At 39.9% G+C, this 17,622-nt stretch overlaps 1 protein-coding gene across 10 annotated transcripts in view; it reads right to left on the bottom strand.

Moving 5' to 3' along the window:
- Positions 1-256: 256 nt before the first annotated feature.
- Positions 257-17,622, bottom strand: part of TEC (tec protein tyrosine kinase) — a 144,829-nt gene continuing 127,463 nt past the window's right edge. For 7 of the 10 annotated variants that reach the window (XM_027103024.1, XM_027103017.1, XM_027103021.1 and 4 more), the window contains 4 exons: positions 8,192-8,256; positions 5,408-5,526; positions 5,167-5,324; positions 3,289-3,978 (listed from right to left, as the gene is read on the bottom strand). In XM_027103024.1, the coding sequence (XP_026958825.1) occupies positions 3,895-3,978; positions 5,167-5,324; positions 5,408-5,526; positions 8,192-8,256 (426 nt within the window). In that variant the 3' untranslated portion in view covers positions 3,289-3,894. Of the gene's footprint in view, positions 332-3,288; positions 3,979-5,166; positions 5,325-5,407; positions 5,527-8,191; positions 8,257-11,554; positions 11,603-17,622 lie in introns of those variants that run through there. The other 3 variants (XM_027103019.1, XR_003432130.1, XM_027103026.1) reach the window with 3 other exon arrangements.

Here is a 17,622-nt window from a genome sequence, read left to right as displayed (position 1 = left end):
AAATACAAACACTGTTCAAACGGATTGCATTTCTACACACACAGGTAGACTTAAGGACACTATTTTGTTTTCTTTTGTGTGCTTAATGCCGAACATTTTTCTAAAATTACATCACCACCATGGGTATTTAAATAACAAACAAAAGCCTGTCACAACATCTGGGGAAATTATCTTCCACACTTCACAATTTCTGGCGTTCAAGACTAACCACCATGCCCAGAACAAGCCCTGAAGATAAAGGACAAAGCCATCTTACTTACAGGTGGAAAGAATCATGGCTGCACTTGTGCGGGGAGCAAACAAAACAGCCTTCAGGTCTTCAGCGATGCTCCTGTCACAAAAACACATCTTTTAACTGAAATCATAGCTCGCCCAAGACGTTTCTCACAGGCAAAGTTAACCCCACCTATTTTCCTGTTCTAAAAACCTCAGAGAAGTGTGTGAATGACAACCCGATGGCCTATATAAGAGCAAGCTTCATAATCTACATCCAGATCTCTGAGGGTAGCTGCTATCAGTTCTTCATTCCCGAGTGTGTGGGTGAGTCCAGAAAACACCATTTTCAAGAAATCACAAGATTTGGGTAAAAGGGACCTTAAAAAGGGCATGAATTCAAATTGCTCTCTCTGGACAGAGAAAGAATTGGAGGCACAGATAGGATAAGGGACACCCTTAGTGGTAGAAACAGAATTAGACTGTAAGTTGTGAAGTACCACGTCTAGAATATTCTGTCCTCCTACTCAGTACTAACACTTTAGGCACCGTACGAGGAAAGTTTATTTTGCGGGGCAGGAGGGAAAAAACTAACCCATCCCCAGGTGACTGGGGCATGGTCGAGAACTACAAACACAACAACATCAACCATAAAAACGCACTTAGGAGTTGCACATCATCCCACGGAAAAATAACCAAAAAGTAACTAAAACCAAAGGGAACCACTGCACTGGAGACACAGCAGATTCACGTTGCCCTTCCTATTCCCTGCTTTCTAGATTAAGATCTCTTTACCCATTCTGGGTGGATTCTTCTATTTTTACTTCTCCTTTAGCCGTAGCTATGGTTTTATATAAAAACTTTTTTTTAAGTTCTAGTGAAATATTTAAAGATTTTTGAAGAAAATATTCCCAAATGTTGCCAAATCTTGTTTTCCCATCAAAAATATACATAACTATTAGGTTAAGGGCTATACTTTCTCCTCTCTCTTCAAAGCGACCTAGCGCTCTAAACACAGTTCCTCAAGGTCAAAAGGGAAGTATGGGATGGGGCTGGGAGGGACGAGAGGACTCCAGGTGAGAGACGAAGGAAGGAGGGAGGAGGAAGGTATGACAATGACAGTAGGGCACGGCGCGCATACAGCCAACCTCTTGAATGAGCTACAATTCAGTTAACAGGTGTGTATATTTTTGTGATGGGGGTACAGGTAAATAGGAAGATGAGAAGGAAGGTGGCAAACAGACTGTGACAAGACTTAGGATAAATATTTTATTTTTTTCCATTATAAGGGGGACAGGGAAGGATAGAAGACAGCCTTCAGGGGATGAACTGACCAGAATGGAAAGATGATTCTCCATGGTCATATGAAGGTGCTACTCAGAGTAGCCAGCCACAGCCTGTGTTCCTTAAAAGGTCTTGATTTTCCATAAACGCAGCCATGTATAATAATTTTTTTAACCATTAAAGCACTTAGTGAGTTAAATGGTTCTAGTACCACTGCTATAATATTCAAGCCAGTGCAATCAACAGAAGAGGGTAGATGGGTCATTCACCTCGACTGCCTGCTCTTGCCTCTAGATCCTTAGTGGAAACACAGGGAAATGAGAAGTCACACGCAGAGGACATGCTATCCGGGTCCCAACGACCTGGCATGTGACAAAAGAAGCCACTCCCTTGTTAATGAGACTTGAAGATGGTAGAGGAAGTGGGCCTTGAGTATGTAGCTTAAAGAAAATCAAATGTAGAGGCCTCAGCTCATTCTTGGAAGCAAGAGCCATAATAAATCCTCTGGGATCCTGAGTCCGGCCGTACACAGGTTCCTTTGGGCCCCACGTGAATGGATAAGGCTTCTTAGTGCTTCAAACACAAACCACAGAGATGCCTTTTTCATGTCCCAAGGTCTACAGGGAGTCCTGGAGGAAACAGGCAGCCAGAGAATAGTATTTGTGTTATTCTGAGGCCATGGGCACAACCTCTGGCCCATCACTTGCTTGGGAAGCCAGGGGGGTAAACTCCTGAACCCAGCATGGCCCACCTGTGAGCTGTTTCCTTGGCAACACTGTGGTTGAACCTCGTCAGCTGTTCCTGGAGAATGTCCTGTGGGATGCTGTTGACTGAGACAACTCGTCGCTGGGCATTAAGTAGCTTCTTCACGTAAGAACTACTTATGTGAACGCTACGTAAAGAGTGTTCACACAATGCTCCACAGCGTGGGGGGAGACCACGGCCCCCCAGAGCAGACGAACTCCTGAAGAAAGGCCCTGTGCCTTGCTGGGCTTTCAATGCCCACAAAACCAACAATACAGTGTGGGGCAACACATGGCCTTGCTTTCATCATGATGGAGACTGTCGTTCTTTACCCTGGGCTCATGAGTAAATGAGGCTCTAACTCAGATGGTGTCCTGGTCAGAAATTATAAGGGTCAGAAACCCACTCAAGTAAACTCAATTGCAGGGTCTACTATGAAGCTGTAACAGACAATCTCTCTGATGCAGGAACCCAAGTCCAGCCTGGCCTCCTGAAGCCCATCTGGGAGAGAGCTCAGATGCCACGCTCTCCATTTTTCCTGGCTGCTTCCTGAATTCTGCCAGAACTCGGCCTGCTCCTGGGTCTTGCGTGCAGTTGGGACACAGCCTTTGTGGTGAACATCATCTGTTCCTTCTGCTCCAGAGCTCACTTTCACATTTATGTCCAGGGACAGATTCTTAAGACACAGGAACTGATGGATTGCCCCTAGGCTCAATTTTCCATCCAACTCCAATTAGCTGTGGATACCGTGGGCAGGTCCACTTAGCCCAAACACAGCCCCTGCTGGGGGCTTAAGCTGGATAGGCACCTCAAACATGGCTACCCAAGTGAGGAGGGGGCATTAGCGATAGAAGGGTCCAGACATTTTTCTCTTCAGTAGGGAATGTTAGATCCTCAGGGGAAAAGGAACTGACAGCTGTAAGGTAAAATCCCTAGTCCTAAGAGGGTTGGCTCATATATTACAGAATTAAACATTTCAATTAAAAGACAACTCATAAAATCAACTATACCCCAATAAAAATCAAATTACAAAAGAGACGACTCATGTTTCTTATAAATATATAACTTTATATATTGTATATATTTACAATATGTACAGCATACAAATATGTTCTAATGTAATACTAATGGCGGTCTTGAAAACAGATGTTTCAAAACAAACGATGGGTACTTAGCCAAGGTGGGTTCCTGATCCATCTGGAACCCATATTCTAGACAATGCCCCAGCCCAGATTTCTGCAGAAGTCACAGAGAAGAGAGGGGTGGCTGCAATGTGGCTCGGATACCCTTCCCCCTCCCAATTACCCTGGCCTTCCACCGGCACCGGCTAACGTGACCCCACATGCACCCCTAAAATGGGCAGACCCTGGGGCCTGGGCACAGTGCCTGGCACATAGTGGGCACTCCAGTACTTGTGGAATGAATAAAAGCGGGTGCTTTTAACCATCGTGTCTAAGGCAGCATTTCCATAATCCAGAAGATTCGGTCACAGAGCTACGGCTGGTGGAGAAGCAAATGTTTTAGGTGTTTCCCCTTTATAAGTAAAACAATCTACACGTCCAAGTGCTAAATGAATTAAAAGTTTGCCACAAAGTGCCATTTCTTCCTCGTGCTTTGGAATCTGGAAGCCATCGCATCATCCGGTCACAGCACTCATCTTCCAAAAGTTTCTGTACATTCGACTAGTTCATCTATCGTGCGCAGCAAATCTTCAAAGGAAGGCCTTCCCTCTGGTTTCTACAATTCAAAATCAAGTAGAAGCTGTGGGTTCCAGAATCCATCCCCAGAATGATTTTTCACCGCTCCAACTCAGATAGCAATGCATACCAGAGTAAGGGACTCCTTGCTTCGGGGCCGGAACACACATGCATCTCCAGACAGGTCTCATCGATCCTGCACGTGCTGCTGCTACACTAACCTTTCTGCCACATGGCTTTGGCATCCCATTCAAGAACCTAACAGAGATCCTAACTGCCTGCAAAATCAAGTCCTGCTAACTCACAGGGCCCTCTATAACCTGCCCCTCCCACAGGCCCTTGCTGCCCAGTTTTATTTCCCACAAAAACCCTCCCATGGGCCCTATGCTCAATGAGAACAATCTCTACCCTTGTATACACACACCAAGTTCACTACCACCACCCTACCTTTGCTCACATTGTCCGCACTCCCCTTAGCGCCACTTCTTGGCCAGAAGGCCTCTGTCCATCCCAATCAGTGCTCTTGGGAGGCATGAGAGCAAGTGACCAGGGCATGGGCTTTGGAGTCAGACAGGACTCTGCTTCTCTGTAGTTAAGTGGCCTTAGGCAAGCGACAACGTGATATCCTCATCCACAGAGTGGTCATAGTAAAAGTATGCACACTTTGAAGGGTTATTTCGAGAACTAAATTGAAAGCACTTAGCACAGTGCCTAGCACATCATACCTCTGAGCTAATGTTACTGTTATCTTTCAAAAGTCATTTTGGTGTCTAATCTCTTCTATGAGGTGACATTTTAACATGGGGCGAAGGAAAACTTCCGAAGACTGAGAGTAAATGACCTGAGGAAGCTGAGGCTTGGAGAAAAAAAACTTCTCTGGTGAAAGAGTAATATTTCGACAACACTAGAGATCCACTGAAAGAAGAGCTACTTCTCTGGGCTTATCCCCAGAGCCCCCAGCTCAGGCGACTATGGCGGGAGCCCCACTTGGGAAGGGAGCGGCAGCCTGAATTTACTATCTTAATTATTAGTGTTTTCCACTTCTTCACATCTTCTTCCCATTATTCAGACTGAGTTGAGAAGACCGGCTTCCTACTTAGGAGTTTGAAATCATATAAAACATGCACTCATTCACTAGGCTATAAAGACCACACAGTTTGAATCTACCAAGCCCGGATCCCTGAATGCTTTAGAGATTGAAGAAAAAAGCACCCGAAAAATGTTATACCTCCTGCCAGCACCTCAGCATCACCTCGTATACATATCTGGACGCCAACTTCGGCTGATGGAGTCGGTGGCCGTGAGTAACCATGGTTACCACTTCATAGTTGGTGTTTTTCTCAAAGGGCATTCTGCCTTCAGTGAATATTTCCCACATTAAGACACCTGGAAGAGGAGAAGGATTGCCAAACGATGCACCCAGTGCCTCTTCAGGGCAGAGTTGAGGGGAAGTGGAGCGTGACTCTTACCAAATGACCAGACATCTGATTTGCTGCTAAAGCGGCTGTAATTAAACACCTCAGGTGGACACCACTTCACGGGAAATTTAGCACCGGAAGAACTCGTGTACTGATCGTCCAGAACATACCTAGAGGAAGACACTGAGTTACGGTCTGTATTTTGTACATGTTCTTTAATTTTCTTTCCCCCTTAAAATCAAAAGCACAGTTGACTGAAGTCCAACAGGCATCCGGTTGAAGCTGGCTGTTTGCCTCTGCAGCCACGCCTCTGCAATTGCCCTCTTCCTCTAAGTGCTTGAGATGCGTGCCCTGTAACATTCTAACTGCGCTTTCACTTTTCTGTTTTTCTTTTTTATAAGGCATTGGAGGCAGCATACAAGAAAAGAGTTTGCAAACTTTCTTTTTAAGAAGCAGTTCTGTTCTTTAAACAAAAAGTTTACCCGAAGGCCCCACATGTAAAACATCTAAAGCAGAGCTGCTCTAAAGGAAGTGGTGCAAAGCGCTTGGAGCACATGTGCTTTTGCCCCCGTGATTCCACAGAGCACAACTTAAAACTATAGCAAATAAAAAGGGCAAAATGCAAAATGATGTACGCACATGGTGGTGTATATATGTATATACCATGACGTTCATCCTCTACACACACACACTCAGAACAACACTATGCAGTTTCTCTATGGGAGCATACTTAGGTCCTTCTGGAAGGACACACACAAACTGGTAACACTGGTTACCCCTGGGGAGGATCTTAATTGGGGTGCTAAATACGGGTTCTTCAGCCCTTTCTGTAATGTGTTCAGTATGTATTTACAAGAGGAAGGTGTTCATGGATTATAGGAACATACCAGGTTAATTTCTGCAAGCTCCACGGGAAAATATTCAAATGATTGCACAAACTTCCTTCGCTGTACAGACAAAGATGGTGACAGTGCCACCATGGGCGTTTGTCAGTCAGGGGAGTCTGAACTGAGTCTGAACTGAACTGAGTGTAGAATGAGTGTTTCAAAGGAGCTGATGCAAAAGCACAGGTTTCTTGAAAGCCAAACATATGAAAATCAAACCTGAAATTGGAGGCCTGCCTGTTAGATACAGAATATCTCCACAGAAAACAAACAAAGAGCACTGGGTCCTTACTGCCCCGACAGCCAGCAGTTCTGGTCCCATTTCGGACAGTAATGGCTTTCTAACCTCCCTCGGCCCGAGTTTCTCAGGACGGAGGCCTGGCCTGCCTTTATAACCGCCCTCATGCTGGCCACGGGCTGACCACCCTGACCCCCTTTTGATTCTTGAGCAGGCCAAGCTCATCCCAAATTTCAAGCTTTTGGACTCGGTGTTCTGCCACCTGGAATATTTTATCCTCAGACTTTCACCTAATTGACTACTTCCTGCCTTTTGGGTCTCTTTTCAGATATCCTGGTCTCAAAGAGGCCTTCGAGAGGCACCAGATTTGAAGTCGCTACCGTCACCCCTGCCCCGCGCCATCACTCAGTACCCGCCCGCCCCACCAACCCCAAGTTATCGCTATCACAGGGGTCGGCAAACTTTTTCTGTAAAAGGCCAGACAATGAGTGTTTTAGATTTTGCAGGCCTTTGTAGAGTGAAAGCAGCCAGACAACACATCTGTGAATGAGTCTATGTCCTATTAACACTTCATTTATGGACACTGGCTTTTGACTTTCAGATAATTTTCACATGTCATAATATTTTTAAAGTTTTTTTTTTTTCCCCAACCATTAAACAATGTGAACACCGTGGTTGGCTCACGGGCCATACAAACGTAAGTGTTGGGTCAGATGTGGTCCAGAAGCCGAGGTTGGCGGACCCCTGCTCTGTCACCTCACTCTGTGCTCTCCCCTCTTAGTGGTTCTAGGGTCTTATGTTTCTCTCTCCTCCTGAATTTAAGCTGCACGTGGGCAGGGACTCACATGGATAATGTCATCCTCTGCTAGGGTTCAATCTCTACTGTTGTGCCTGGCACAGAGCAGGCACCTAATTTTGTATGGATGGGTGTACAGATAAATGAATGGATGAAGGAAGGAGGGAAAGAAAGGACAAATGAAATACTCTTTAAAGGACTTTTCTAACACCCTATTAAGATTACAAAAATTAAGAGAATAAAAACATTACAGATTTGCGTATTCTAAAAACTTACCCCAAACACATTTCTATCAAAACAAAAGATTCTAGAAATTTAATCCACACCAGGGAGAAAAGAAAGTAGTGTATTTAACGGGCTATACTACCACCTAGTGGAGAGAATGATTAACAATAATTAACACAATGTATACTGTGTTATTTTAATATATTTATTTTATCTCAGGACATCTAATAGGGTTTCCTTTTTGCTTTATCAATGCAGATTATTTCCATGCTTATCAATTCTATAAGCTAATGTGAATATCAACTAAAGCCACATAATGAAGTATTAAGTAATCATAACTTCTCAACAGTTTACCTGAGAAAAAGCCAAAGCTAACAGTAAAAAGACAAATTCAGCAGAGAAATCTTTCAACATATAGATAATCTATTTTCTAACCTTATACAAAAAAACAATAAGAAGCAGAAAAATCAATCTGTACAAAAATGATGGGGACTTAAAAAAAAATGATGGGTACTTCTAATGTTTTGTTAAAGGAACAAAAGATGTTTCAAAATAGCTCTTAAACAGGCATCAGAGGAAGAAGCTGACACAAACTGCAAAGGAAAAGTCAAGTACTTTCAAGGGAAAGGCCACAGTCTTACATTAATTTAATCCAAAATGTATAGAAAATGTTCACATATACTCAGCCTTACCTAGCCATTCCAAAATCAGAAACTTTCACAATTCCTGCCTCATTTACTAGACAATTTCTGGCAGCCTGGAAAACAACATTATAAAGGTATATTAGTTGCAAAGTTCCACAATAAAAGTAGAAAAATATAAGTTCTGTTTATATTAAATTTAGTGTAACCCAGTCAACATTGGCAGAGGTGGTGTCTCTTATAAATTTTTTTTTTACCCCTATGGAAACGTCTTCAACATTTATATGAAAGAATGGATAGAAAGACAGGTCAAAAGTCTCATGTGAAAAAAGGCATTATTACATAATCTTTGCCAACTGTCATATGTATATGAGGACTAAGAGGAGGGTCAATCAGCTTCTTGCCCACCCATTTCTATTCTTATTAAACTATCTGACTTTCTTATTGATAGTGACAACATCTCTTAAAGTCCTTAATTCAGATTCTTACTAGGCAAGCTTTATAACACACAAGCATCAGAGTGATGGGTGAACAATCTTTTACCCAGTGGCTTTGCTCAATGATTGGTCTTCTCTAACCCAGAGAGTCAAAAGAACAGCCATATGTAACATAGTTTGCTTTGTCATTTATGACAAACACAATTCTAGATTACTTATACTTTCTTCCCCATTCTTTAAGGTTACAAGGTTCAAGAAAATAGTTTGGAAAAAGACATAGTATTTCTCAGAAGGAAGACATGATGACAATCTTTTCACATGCTATAACCCATAGACTAAGAATGTATTTTTCTTCCTTATGCTTCAGAATTTTATTCTCTGTACAACGCAAATTCCATTTACACGAGGTTATTTCCTGTTGAATGCGTTTTAAGAGTCTCTTTTAAAGTATGAGTTAATACCCGTTCCCTGGATTATCTCCGTCTTCCTATAAAGATACCTTATCATGCCTTTACTTGATAGTCACCAGGATTCTTCACCCAGGAGACAGAAGCATCAAAATCTTCCCTTAAGGGATGACAAAAACCTACCCTAATGATGTCAGTATCATAGGCACAGACATATCAAAATTGCCTTCACCACAGTGAGGTATGTGTAGAGAGCTGTAACCTGTCATAACCACGTAGACAACAGATTTCCATCAGTTTTAAAAGTCAAAAAAGAGGAAGGTGCTCAATTCACAAGTTTCAATATGACAAAGAGATGTTCTTTATCATCACTGAGCATAATAATAACTAATGTTACACATATCACATCATCTTCTATTTTGCAAAGTCCTTTGCCCCAATCATAAAATGTGATCTTTAAAAGTTTTGTGAAAGAAAAGCCCAGGACTGGATGGCTTCACTGGTGAATTCTACCAAATATTTAAAGAAGAATTAACACCAATCCTAAGTTCTCAAACTCTTCCAAAAAATTTTAAAAGGTTCACTTCCAATCTCATTTTTTAAGGTCAATGTTACCCTAACTCCAAAGCAAGATAAGGACACAACAAGAAAATAAAAATATAGGCCAATATGCCTGATGAACATAGATGAAAAAATCCTCAACAAAATATTAGCAAACAGAATTCAACAGCACATTAAAAGGATCATACAGGCTTCCCTGGTGGCGCAGTGGTTGAGAGTCCACCTGCCGATGCAGGGGACACGGGTTCATGCCCCGGTCTGGGAAGATTCCACATGCCGCGGAGCGGCTGGGCCCATGAGCCATGGCTGCTGAGCCTGCGCGTCCGGAGCCTGTGCTCCGCAAGGGGAGAGGCCACAACAGTGAGAGGCCCACATACCACAAAAAAAAAAAAAAAAAAAAAAAAAGGATCATACACCATGATCCAGTGGTATTTACCCCTGGGATACAAGGATGGTTTGACATATGCAAATCAAAAACATGATACACCACACTAACAGAAGGAAGGATAAAAATCACATGATCATCTCAACAGATCCAGAAAAAGCATTTGACAAAATTCAAAATCCTTTCATTTCATGATTAAAAACTCTCAACAAGTTAGGTATAGAAGGAATGTACCTCAACATAATACAAGTCATATATTACAAGCCCACAGCTAACAACATACTCAATGGTGAAAAGCTAAAAGGTTTTCCTCCAAGGTCAGGAACAAGACAAAGATGCCCACTCTTGTCACTTCTATTGAACATAGTACTGAAAGTCCTAGCCAGAGCAACTAGATGAGAAAAAGAAATAAAGGCATCCAAATTGGAACAGAAAAGTAAGATTGTCTCTGTTTGCAGATGACATGATCTTATATATGTAAAACTCTAAAGACTCCACTAAAAAACTGTTAGAAGTAATAAAGGAACTCAGTAATATTGAAGGATACAAAATAAACATAGAAAAATCAGTTTTGTTTCTATACACTAACAATGAACTGAGAGAAATTAAGAAAGCAAGTGAATTTCAATAGCATCAAGAACATTAACATATGTAGGCATAAATTTCACCAAGGAGGTGAAAGACCTGTACACTTAAAACTATAAGACACTGATGAAAGAAACTGAAGAAGACACAAATAAACAGCAAGATATCCTGTGTTCACAGAGTGGAAGAATTAATATTGCTAAAATGTCCATACTACCCAAAAGGATCTACACATTTAACGCAACCGTAACAAAATTCCACTGCATTTTTCAGAGAAATATAAAAAACAATCTAAATTTCATACAAAACTAAAAAGACCTTGAATAGCCAAAACAATCTTGAAAATGAATAAAGCTGGAGGCATCACACTTCCTGATTTTGAACTAGATTACAGAAATATAGTAATCAAAACTGTATGGTACTGGCACAGAAACAGAGACATAGACCAATGGAACAGAACAGAGAATCCAGAAATAAACCCATGTATATATGGTCAACTAATCTTTAACATGGGCACCAAGAACACACAAAGGGAAGGGATAATCTCTTCCATAAATGGTGCTGGCAAATTCAAAAATCCATATGTAAAATAATGAAATTGGACCCTACTCTTACACCATGCAAAAAATTAACTTGAAATAGATTAAAGACTTAAATGTAACACCTGAAACTATACAACTCCTAGAAGAAAACATAGGGGAAAAACTCTTTGACATGGTCTTGGCAATGATTTTTTGGATCTGACAACAAAACACGGGCAAAAAAAGCAAAAATAAATAACTAGGGCTATAACAAAGTAAAAAGTTTTTTCACAGCAAAGGAAACAATCAACAAAATGAAAAGGCTAACTATAGAATGGGAAAAAAAATATTTGTAAAACATATATCTGATAAAGGGTTAATATCTAAAATATATAAGGAACTCATTCAACTCAACAGCAAAAAAGCAAATATTCGATTGAAAAATGAGCAGAGGATTGAATACACACTTGATCAAAAAAGACACACAAGGGAATTACCTGGCAGTCCAGTGGTTAGGACTCCACACTTCCACTGCAGGGGGCAGGGGTTCAATCCTGGTTGGGGAACTAAGATCCCGCAAGCCGTGTGGCAGGGCCAAAAAAAAAAAGAAGACACACAAATGGCCAATAGGTACGTGAAAAGGGGCTCAACACCACTAATCATCAGGGAAATGCAAATAAAAACCACAATGAGATATCACCTCTCACTTCTCAGAACGACTATCAACAAAAACACGAGATGACAACAGCTGGCAAAAAAGAAAAGGCAGAGAGCAGAAGCAAGAATAACTACAATCCTGCAGCCTGTGGAACAAAAACCACATTCACAGAAAGATAGACAAGATGAAAAGGCAGAGGGCTATGTACAAGATGAAGGAACAAGATAAAACCCCAGAAAAACAACTAAATGAAGTGGAGATAGGCAACCTTCCAGAAAAAGAATTCAAAATAATGATAGTGAAGATGATCCAGGACCTCGAAAAAAGAATGGAGGCAAAGATCGAGAAGATGCAAGAAATGTTTAACAAAGACCTAGAAGAATTAAAGAACAAACAAACAGAGATGAACAATACAATAAATGAAATGAAAACTACACTAGAAGGGATCAACAGCAGAATAACTGAGGCAGAAGAATGGATAAGTGACCTGGAAGACAGAATGGTGGCATTCACTGCCGCAGAACAGAATAAAGAAAAAAGAATGAAAAGAAATGAAGACAGCCTAAGAGACCTCTGCGACAACATTAAATGCAACAACATTTGCATTATAGGGGTCCCAGAAGGAGAAGAGAGAGAGAAAGGACCCGAGAAAATATCTGAAGAGATTATAGTTGAAAACTTCCATAACGTGGGAAAGGAAACAGCCACCCAAGTCCAGGAAGCACAGAGAGCCCCATACAGGATAAATCCAAGGAGAAACACGCCTAGACACACAGTAATCAAATTGACAAAATTAAAAACAAAGAAAAATTATTGAAAGCAGCAAGGGAAAAATGACAAATAATATACAAGGGAACTCCCATAAGGTTAACAGCTGATTTCTCAGCAGAAACTCTACAAGCCAGAAGGGAGTGACATGATATAGTTAAAGTGATGAAAGGGAAGAACCTACAACCAAGATTACTCTACCCGGCAAGGATCTCATTCAGATTCAATGGAGAAATCAAAAGCGTTACACACAAGCAAAAGCTGAGAGAATTCAGCCCCACCAAACCAGCTCTACAACAAATGCTAAAGGAACTTCTCTAAGTGGGAAACACAACAGAAGAAAAGGACTTACAAAAACAAACCCAAAACAATTAAGAAAATGATCACAGGAATATACATATCGATAATCACCTTAAATGTGAATGGAATAAATGCTACAACCAAAAGACACAGGCTTGCTGAATGGATACAAAAACAAGACCCATATATATGCTGTCTACAAGAGACCCACATCAGACCTAGAGACACATACAGACTGAAAGTGAGGGGATGGAAAAAGATATTCTGTGCAAATGGAAATCAAAAGAAAGCTGGAGTAGCAATCCTCATATCAGATATAATAGACTCTAAAAGAAAGAATGTTACAAGAGACAAGGAAGGACACTACATAATGATCAAGGGATCAATCCAAGAAGCTATAACAATTATATAAATATATATGCACCCAATGTAGAAGCAACTCAATACATAAGGCAACTGCTAACAGCTATAAAAGAGGAAATGGACAGTAACACAATAATAGTGGGGGACTTTAACACCTCACTTACACCAATGGACAGATCACCCAGAATGAAAATAACTAAGCAAACAGAAGCTTTAAATGACACGACAGAGCAGATAGATTTAATTGATATTTATAGGACATTCCATCTAAAAACAGCAGATTACACTTTCTTCTCAAGTGCACATGGAACACTCTCCAGGATAGGTCACATCTTGGGTCACAAATCAAGCCTCAGTAAATTTAAGAAAATTGAAATCATATCAAGCATCTTTTCTGACCACAATGCTATAGGATTAGAAATGAATTACAGGGAAAAAAATGTAAAAAGCACAAACACATGGAGGCTAAACAATACATTACTGAATAACCAAGAGATCACAGAAGAAATCAAAGAGAAAATCAAAAAATACCTAGAGACAAATGACAATGAAAACACGACGATCCAAAACCTATGGGATGCAGCAAAAGTGGTGCTAAGAGGGAAGTTTATAGCAATACAAGCCTACTTCAAGAAACAAGAAAAATCTCAAATAAACAATCTAACCTTACACCTAAAGGAACTAGAGAAAGAAGAACAAACAAAACCCAAAGTTAGCAGAAGGAAAGAAATCATAAAGATGAGAGCAGAAATAAATGAAACAGAAACAAAGAAAACAATAGCAAAGATCAATAAAACTAAAACCTGGTTCTTTGAGAAGATAAACGAAATTGATAAACCACTAGCCAGACTCATCAAGAAAAAGAGGGAGAGGACTCAAATCAATAAAATTAGAAATGAAAAAGGAGAAGTTACAATAGACACCGCAGAAACACAAAGCATCCTAAGAGACTACTACAAGTAAAATGGACAACCTGGAAGAAATGGACAAATTCTTAGAAAGGTATAACCTTCCAAGACTGAACCAGGAAGAAATAGAAAATATGAACAGATCAATCACAAGTAATGAAATTGAAACTGTGATTAAAAATCTTCCAACAAACAAAAGTCCAGGACCAGAAGGCTTCACAGGTGAATTCTATCAAACATTTAGAGAAGAGGTAAGACCCATCCTTCTCAAACTCTTCCAAAAAATTGCAGAGGAAGGAACACTCCCAAACTCATTCTATGAGGCCACCATCACCCAGATACCAAAACCAGACAAGGATGTCACAAAGAAAGAAAACTACAGACCGATATCACTGATGACTATAGATGCAAAAATCCTCAACAAAATACTGGCAAACAGAATCCAGCAACACATTAAAAGGATCATACACCATGATCAAGTGGGATTTATCCCAGGGATGCAAGGATTCTTCAATATATGCAAATCAATCCATGTGATACACCAAATTAACAAACTGAAGAATAAAAGCCATATGATCATCTCAATAGATGCAGAAAAAGCTTTTGACAAAATTCAACACCCACTTATGATAAAAAGTCTCCAGAAAAAAAAAAAAAGTCTCCAGTGGGCATAGAGGGAACCTATCTCAACATCATAAAGGCCATATATGACAAACCCAGAGCAAACATCATTCTCAATGGCGAAAAACTGAAAGCATTTCCTCTAAGATCAGGAACAAGACAAGGATGTCCACTCTCACCTCTATTATTCAACATAGTTTTGGAAGTCCTAGCCACAGCAATCAGAGAAGAAAAAGAAATAAAAGGAATACAAATTGGAAAAGAAGAAGTAAAACTGTCACTGTTTGCAGATGACATGATACTATACACAGAGAATCCTAAAAATGCCGCCAGAAAACTACTAGAGCTAATCGATGAATTTGGTAAAGTTGCACAGGATACAAAATTAATGCACAGAAATCTCTTGCATTCCTATACACTAATGATGAAAAATCTGAAAAAGAAATTAAGGAAACACTCCCATTTACCATTGCAACAAAAGACCTGTATGCAGAAAACTATAAGACACTGATGAAAGAAATTAAAGATGATACCAACAGATAGAGAGATATACCATGTTCTTGGATTGGAAGAATCAATATTGTGAAAATGACTATACTACCCAAAGCAATCTACAGATTCAATGCAATCTCTATCAAATTACCAATGGCATTTTTTATGGAACTAGAACAAAAAATCTTAAGATTTGTATGGAGACACAAAAGACCCCTAATAGCCAAAGCAGTCTTGAGGGGAAAACAACGGAGCTGGGGGAATCAGACTTCCTGACTTCAGACTATACTACAAAGCTACAGTAATCAAGACAATATGGTACTGGCACAAAAACAGAAATATAGATCAATGGAACAGGATAGAAAGCCCAGAGATAAACCCACGCACCTGTGGTCAACTAATCTATGACAGAGGAGGCAAGGATATACAATGGAGAAAAGACAGTCTCTTCAATAAGTGGTGCTGGGAAAACTGGACAGCTACATGTAAAAGAATGAAATTAGAACACTCCCTAACACCATACACAAAAATAAACTCAAAATGGATTTGAGACCTAAATGTAAGACTGGACACTATAAAACTCATCGAGGAAAACATAGGAAGAACACTCTTTGACATAAATCCCAGCAAGATCTTTTTTGATCCACCTCCTAGAGTAATGGAAATCAAGCCAAAAATAAACAAATGGGACCTAATGAAACTTAAAAGGTTTTGCACAGCAAAGCAAACCATAAACAAGACGAAAGACAATCCTCAGAATGGGAGAAAATATTTTCAAACAAATCAACAAAGGATTAATCTCCAAAATATATAAACAGCTCATGCAGCTCAATACTAGAGAAACAAACAACCCAATCCAAAAATGGGCAGAAGACCTAAATAGACATTTCTCCAAAGAAGACATACAGATGGCCAAGAAGCACATGAAAAGCTGCTCAACATCACTAATTATTAGAGAAATGCAAATCAAAACTACAATGAGGTATCACCTCACACTAGTTAGAATGGGCATCATCAGAAAATCTACAAACAACAAATGCTAGAGAGGGTGTGGAGAAAAGGGAACCCTCTTGCACTGTTGGTGGGAATGTAAATTGATACAGCCACTATGGAGAACAGTATGGAGGTTCCTTAAAAAACTAAAAATAGAATTACCACATGACCCAGCAATGCCACTACTGGGCATATACCCAGAGAAAACCATAATTCAAAAAGACACATGCACCCCAATATTCATTGCAGCACTATTTACAATAGCCAGGTCATGGAAGCACCCTAAATCCCCATTGACAGATGAATGGATAAAGAAGTTTAGTACATATATGCAATGGAATATTACTCAGCCATAAAAAGGAACGAAATTGAGTCATTTGTTGAGACGTGGATGGATCTAGAGACTGTCATACAGAGTGAAGTAAGTCAGAAAGAGAAAAACAAATATCATATATTAATGCATGTATGTGGAACCTAGAAAAATGGTACAGATGAACCAGTTTGCAGGGCAGAAGTTGAGACACAGATGTAGAGAACAAACGTATGGACACCAATGGGGGAAAGCCACGGGGTGGTGGTATGCTGAATTGGGCGATTGGGATTGACATGTATACACTGATGTGTATAAAATTGATGACTAATAAGAACCTGCTGAATAAAAAAATAAAATTCAGAAATTAAAAAAAATAAACAACTAATACTAAACTTTCTTTGGGTTATTTGTATGGAAATATGTTAATATAAATGTTTCCGACATTACATGAAATTCCTAAAAATCTTACATGTTCTGGTATAATGTTATAAGTCATAATTCTAGTTATTACTTTAAAATGTGTATCTCAGAAATAACCAAAAAAGAAAAGGTGGAGAAAGAGGAACCCTTGTATACTGTTGGTGGGAATGCAAATTGGTATAGCCACTATGGAAAGCAGTATGGAGGGTCCTCAAGAAATTAAAAACAGAACTACCATATATATGATCCAGCAGTCCCACTTCCTAGTATGTAGCTGAAGGAAACAAAATCAGTACCTTAAAGAAATATCTGCACTCCCATACTCATAGCAGCATTATTCACAATAGCCAAGATATGGAAACAACCCAAGTGTCCATCAATGGGTGAATGAATAAAGACAATGTGGTGTGTATATATATACACAGACAGAATGGAACATTATTCAACCATAAAAAGAAGAAGGAAATCTCATCAGTTGCAACAAAATGGATGAACCTGGAGGACACTATGTTAAGTGAAACAGACCAGACAGAGAAAGACAAATACTATATGCTATCACTTATATATGGAATCTAAGGGGGAAAAAAAATGGAACTCACAGAAAGGAAGACTATACTGGTGATTGCCAGGGGTTGGGGGGTTAGGGGAAATGGAGATGTTGGTCAAAGGGTACAAACTTTCAGTTACAAGATAAGTTTTGAGGATCTAAGATATAGCATGATGACTATAGTTAATAATAGAGTATTGTAT

This window comes from Aethalodelphis obliquidens, unplaced genomic scaffold, assembly GCF_003676395.1.
Source record: "Aethalodelphis obliquidens isolate GAN/ISIS:26980383/991018 unplaced genomic scaffold, ASM367639v1 scaffold6, whole genome shotgun sequence".
Lineage (NCBI taxonomy): Eukaryota > Metazoa > Chordata > Mammalia > Artiodactyla > Delphinidae > Aethalodelphis > Aethalodelphis obliquidens.
The sequence above is the reverse complement of the archived record's forward strand: the minus strand, read 5'-3'. Positions and strand labels throughout refer to the sequence as shown.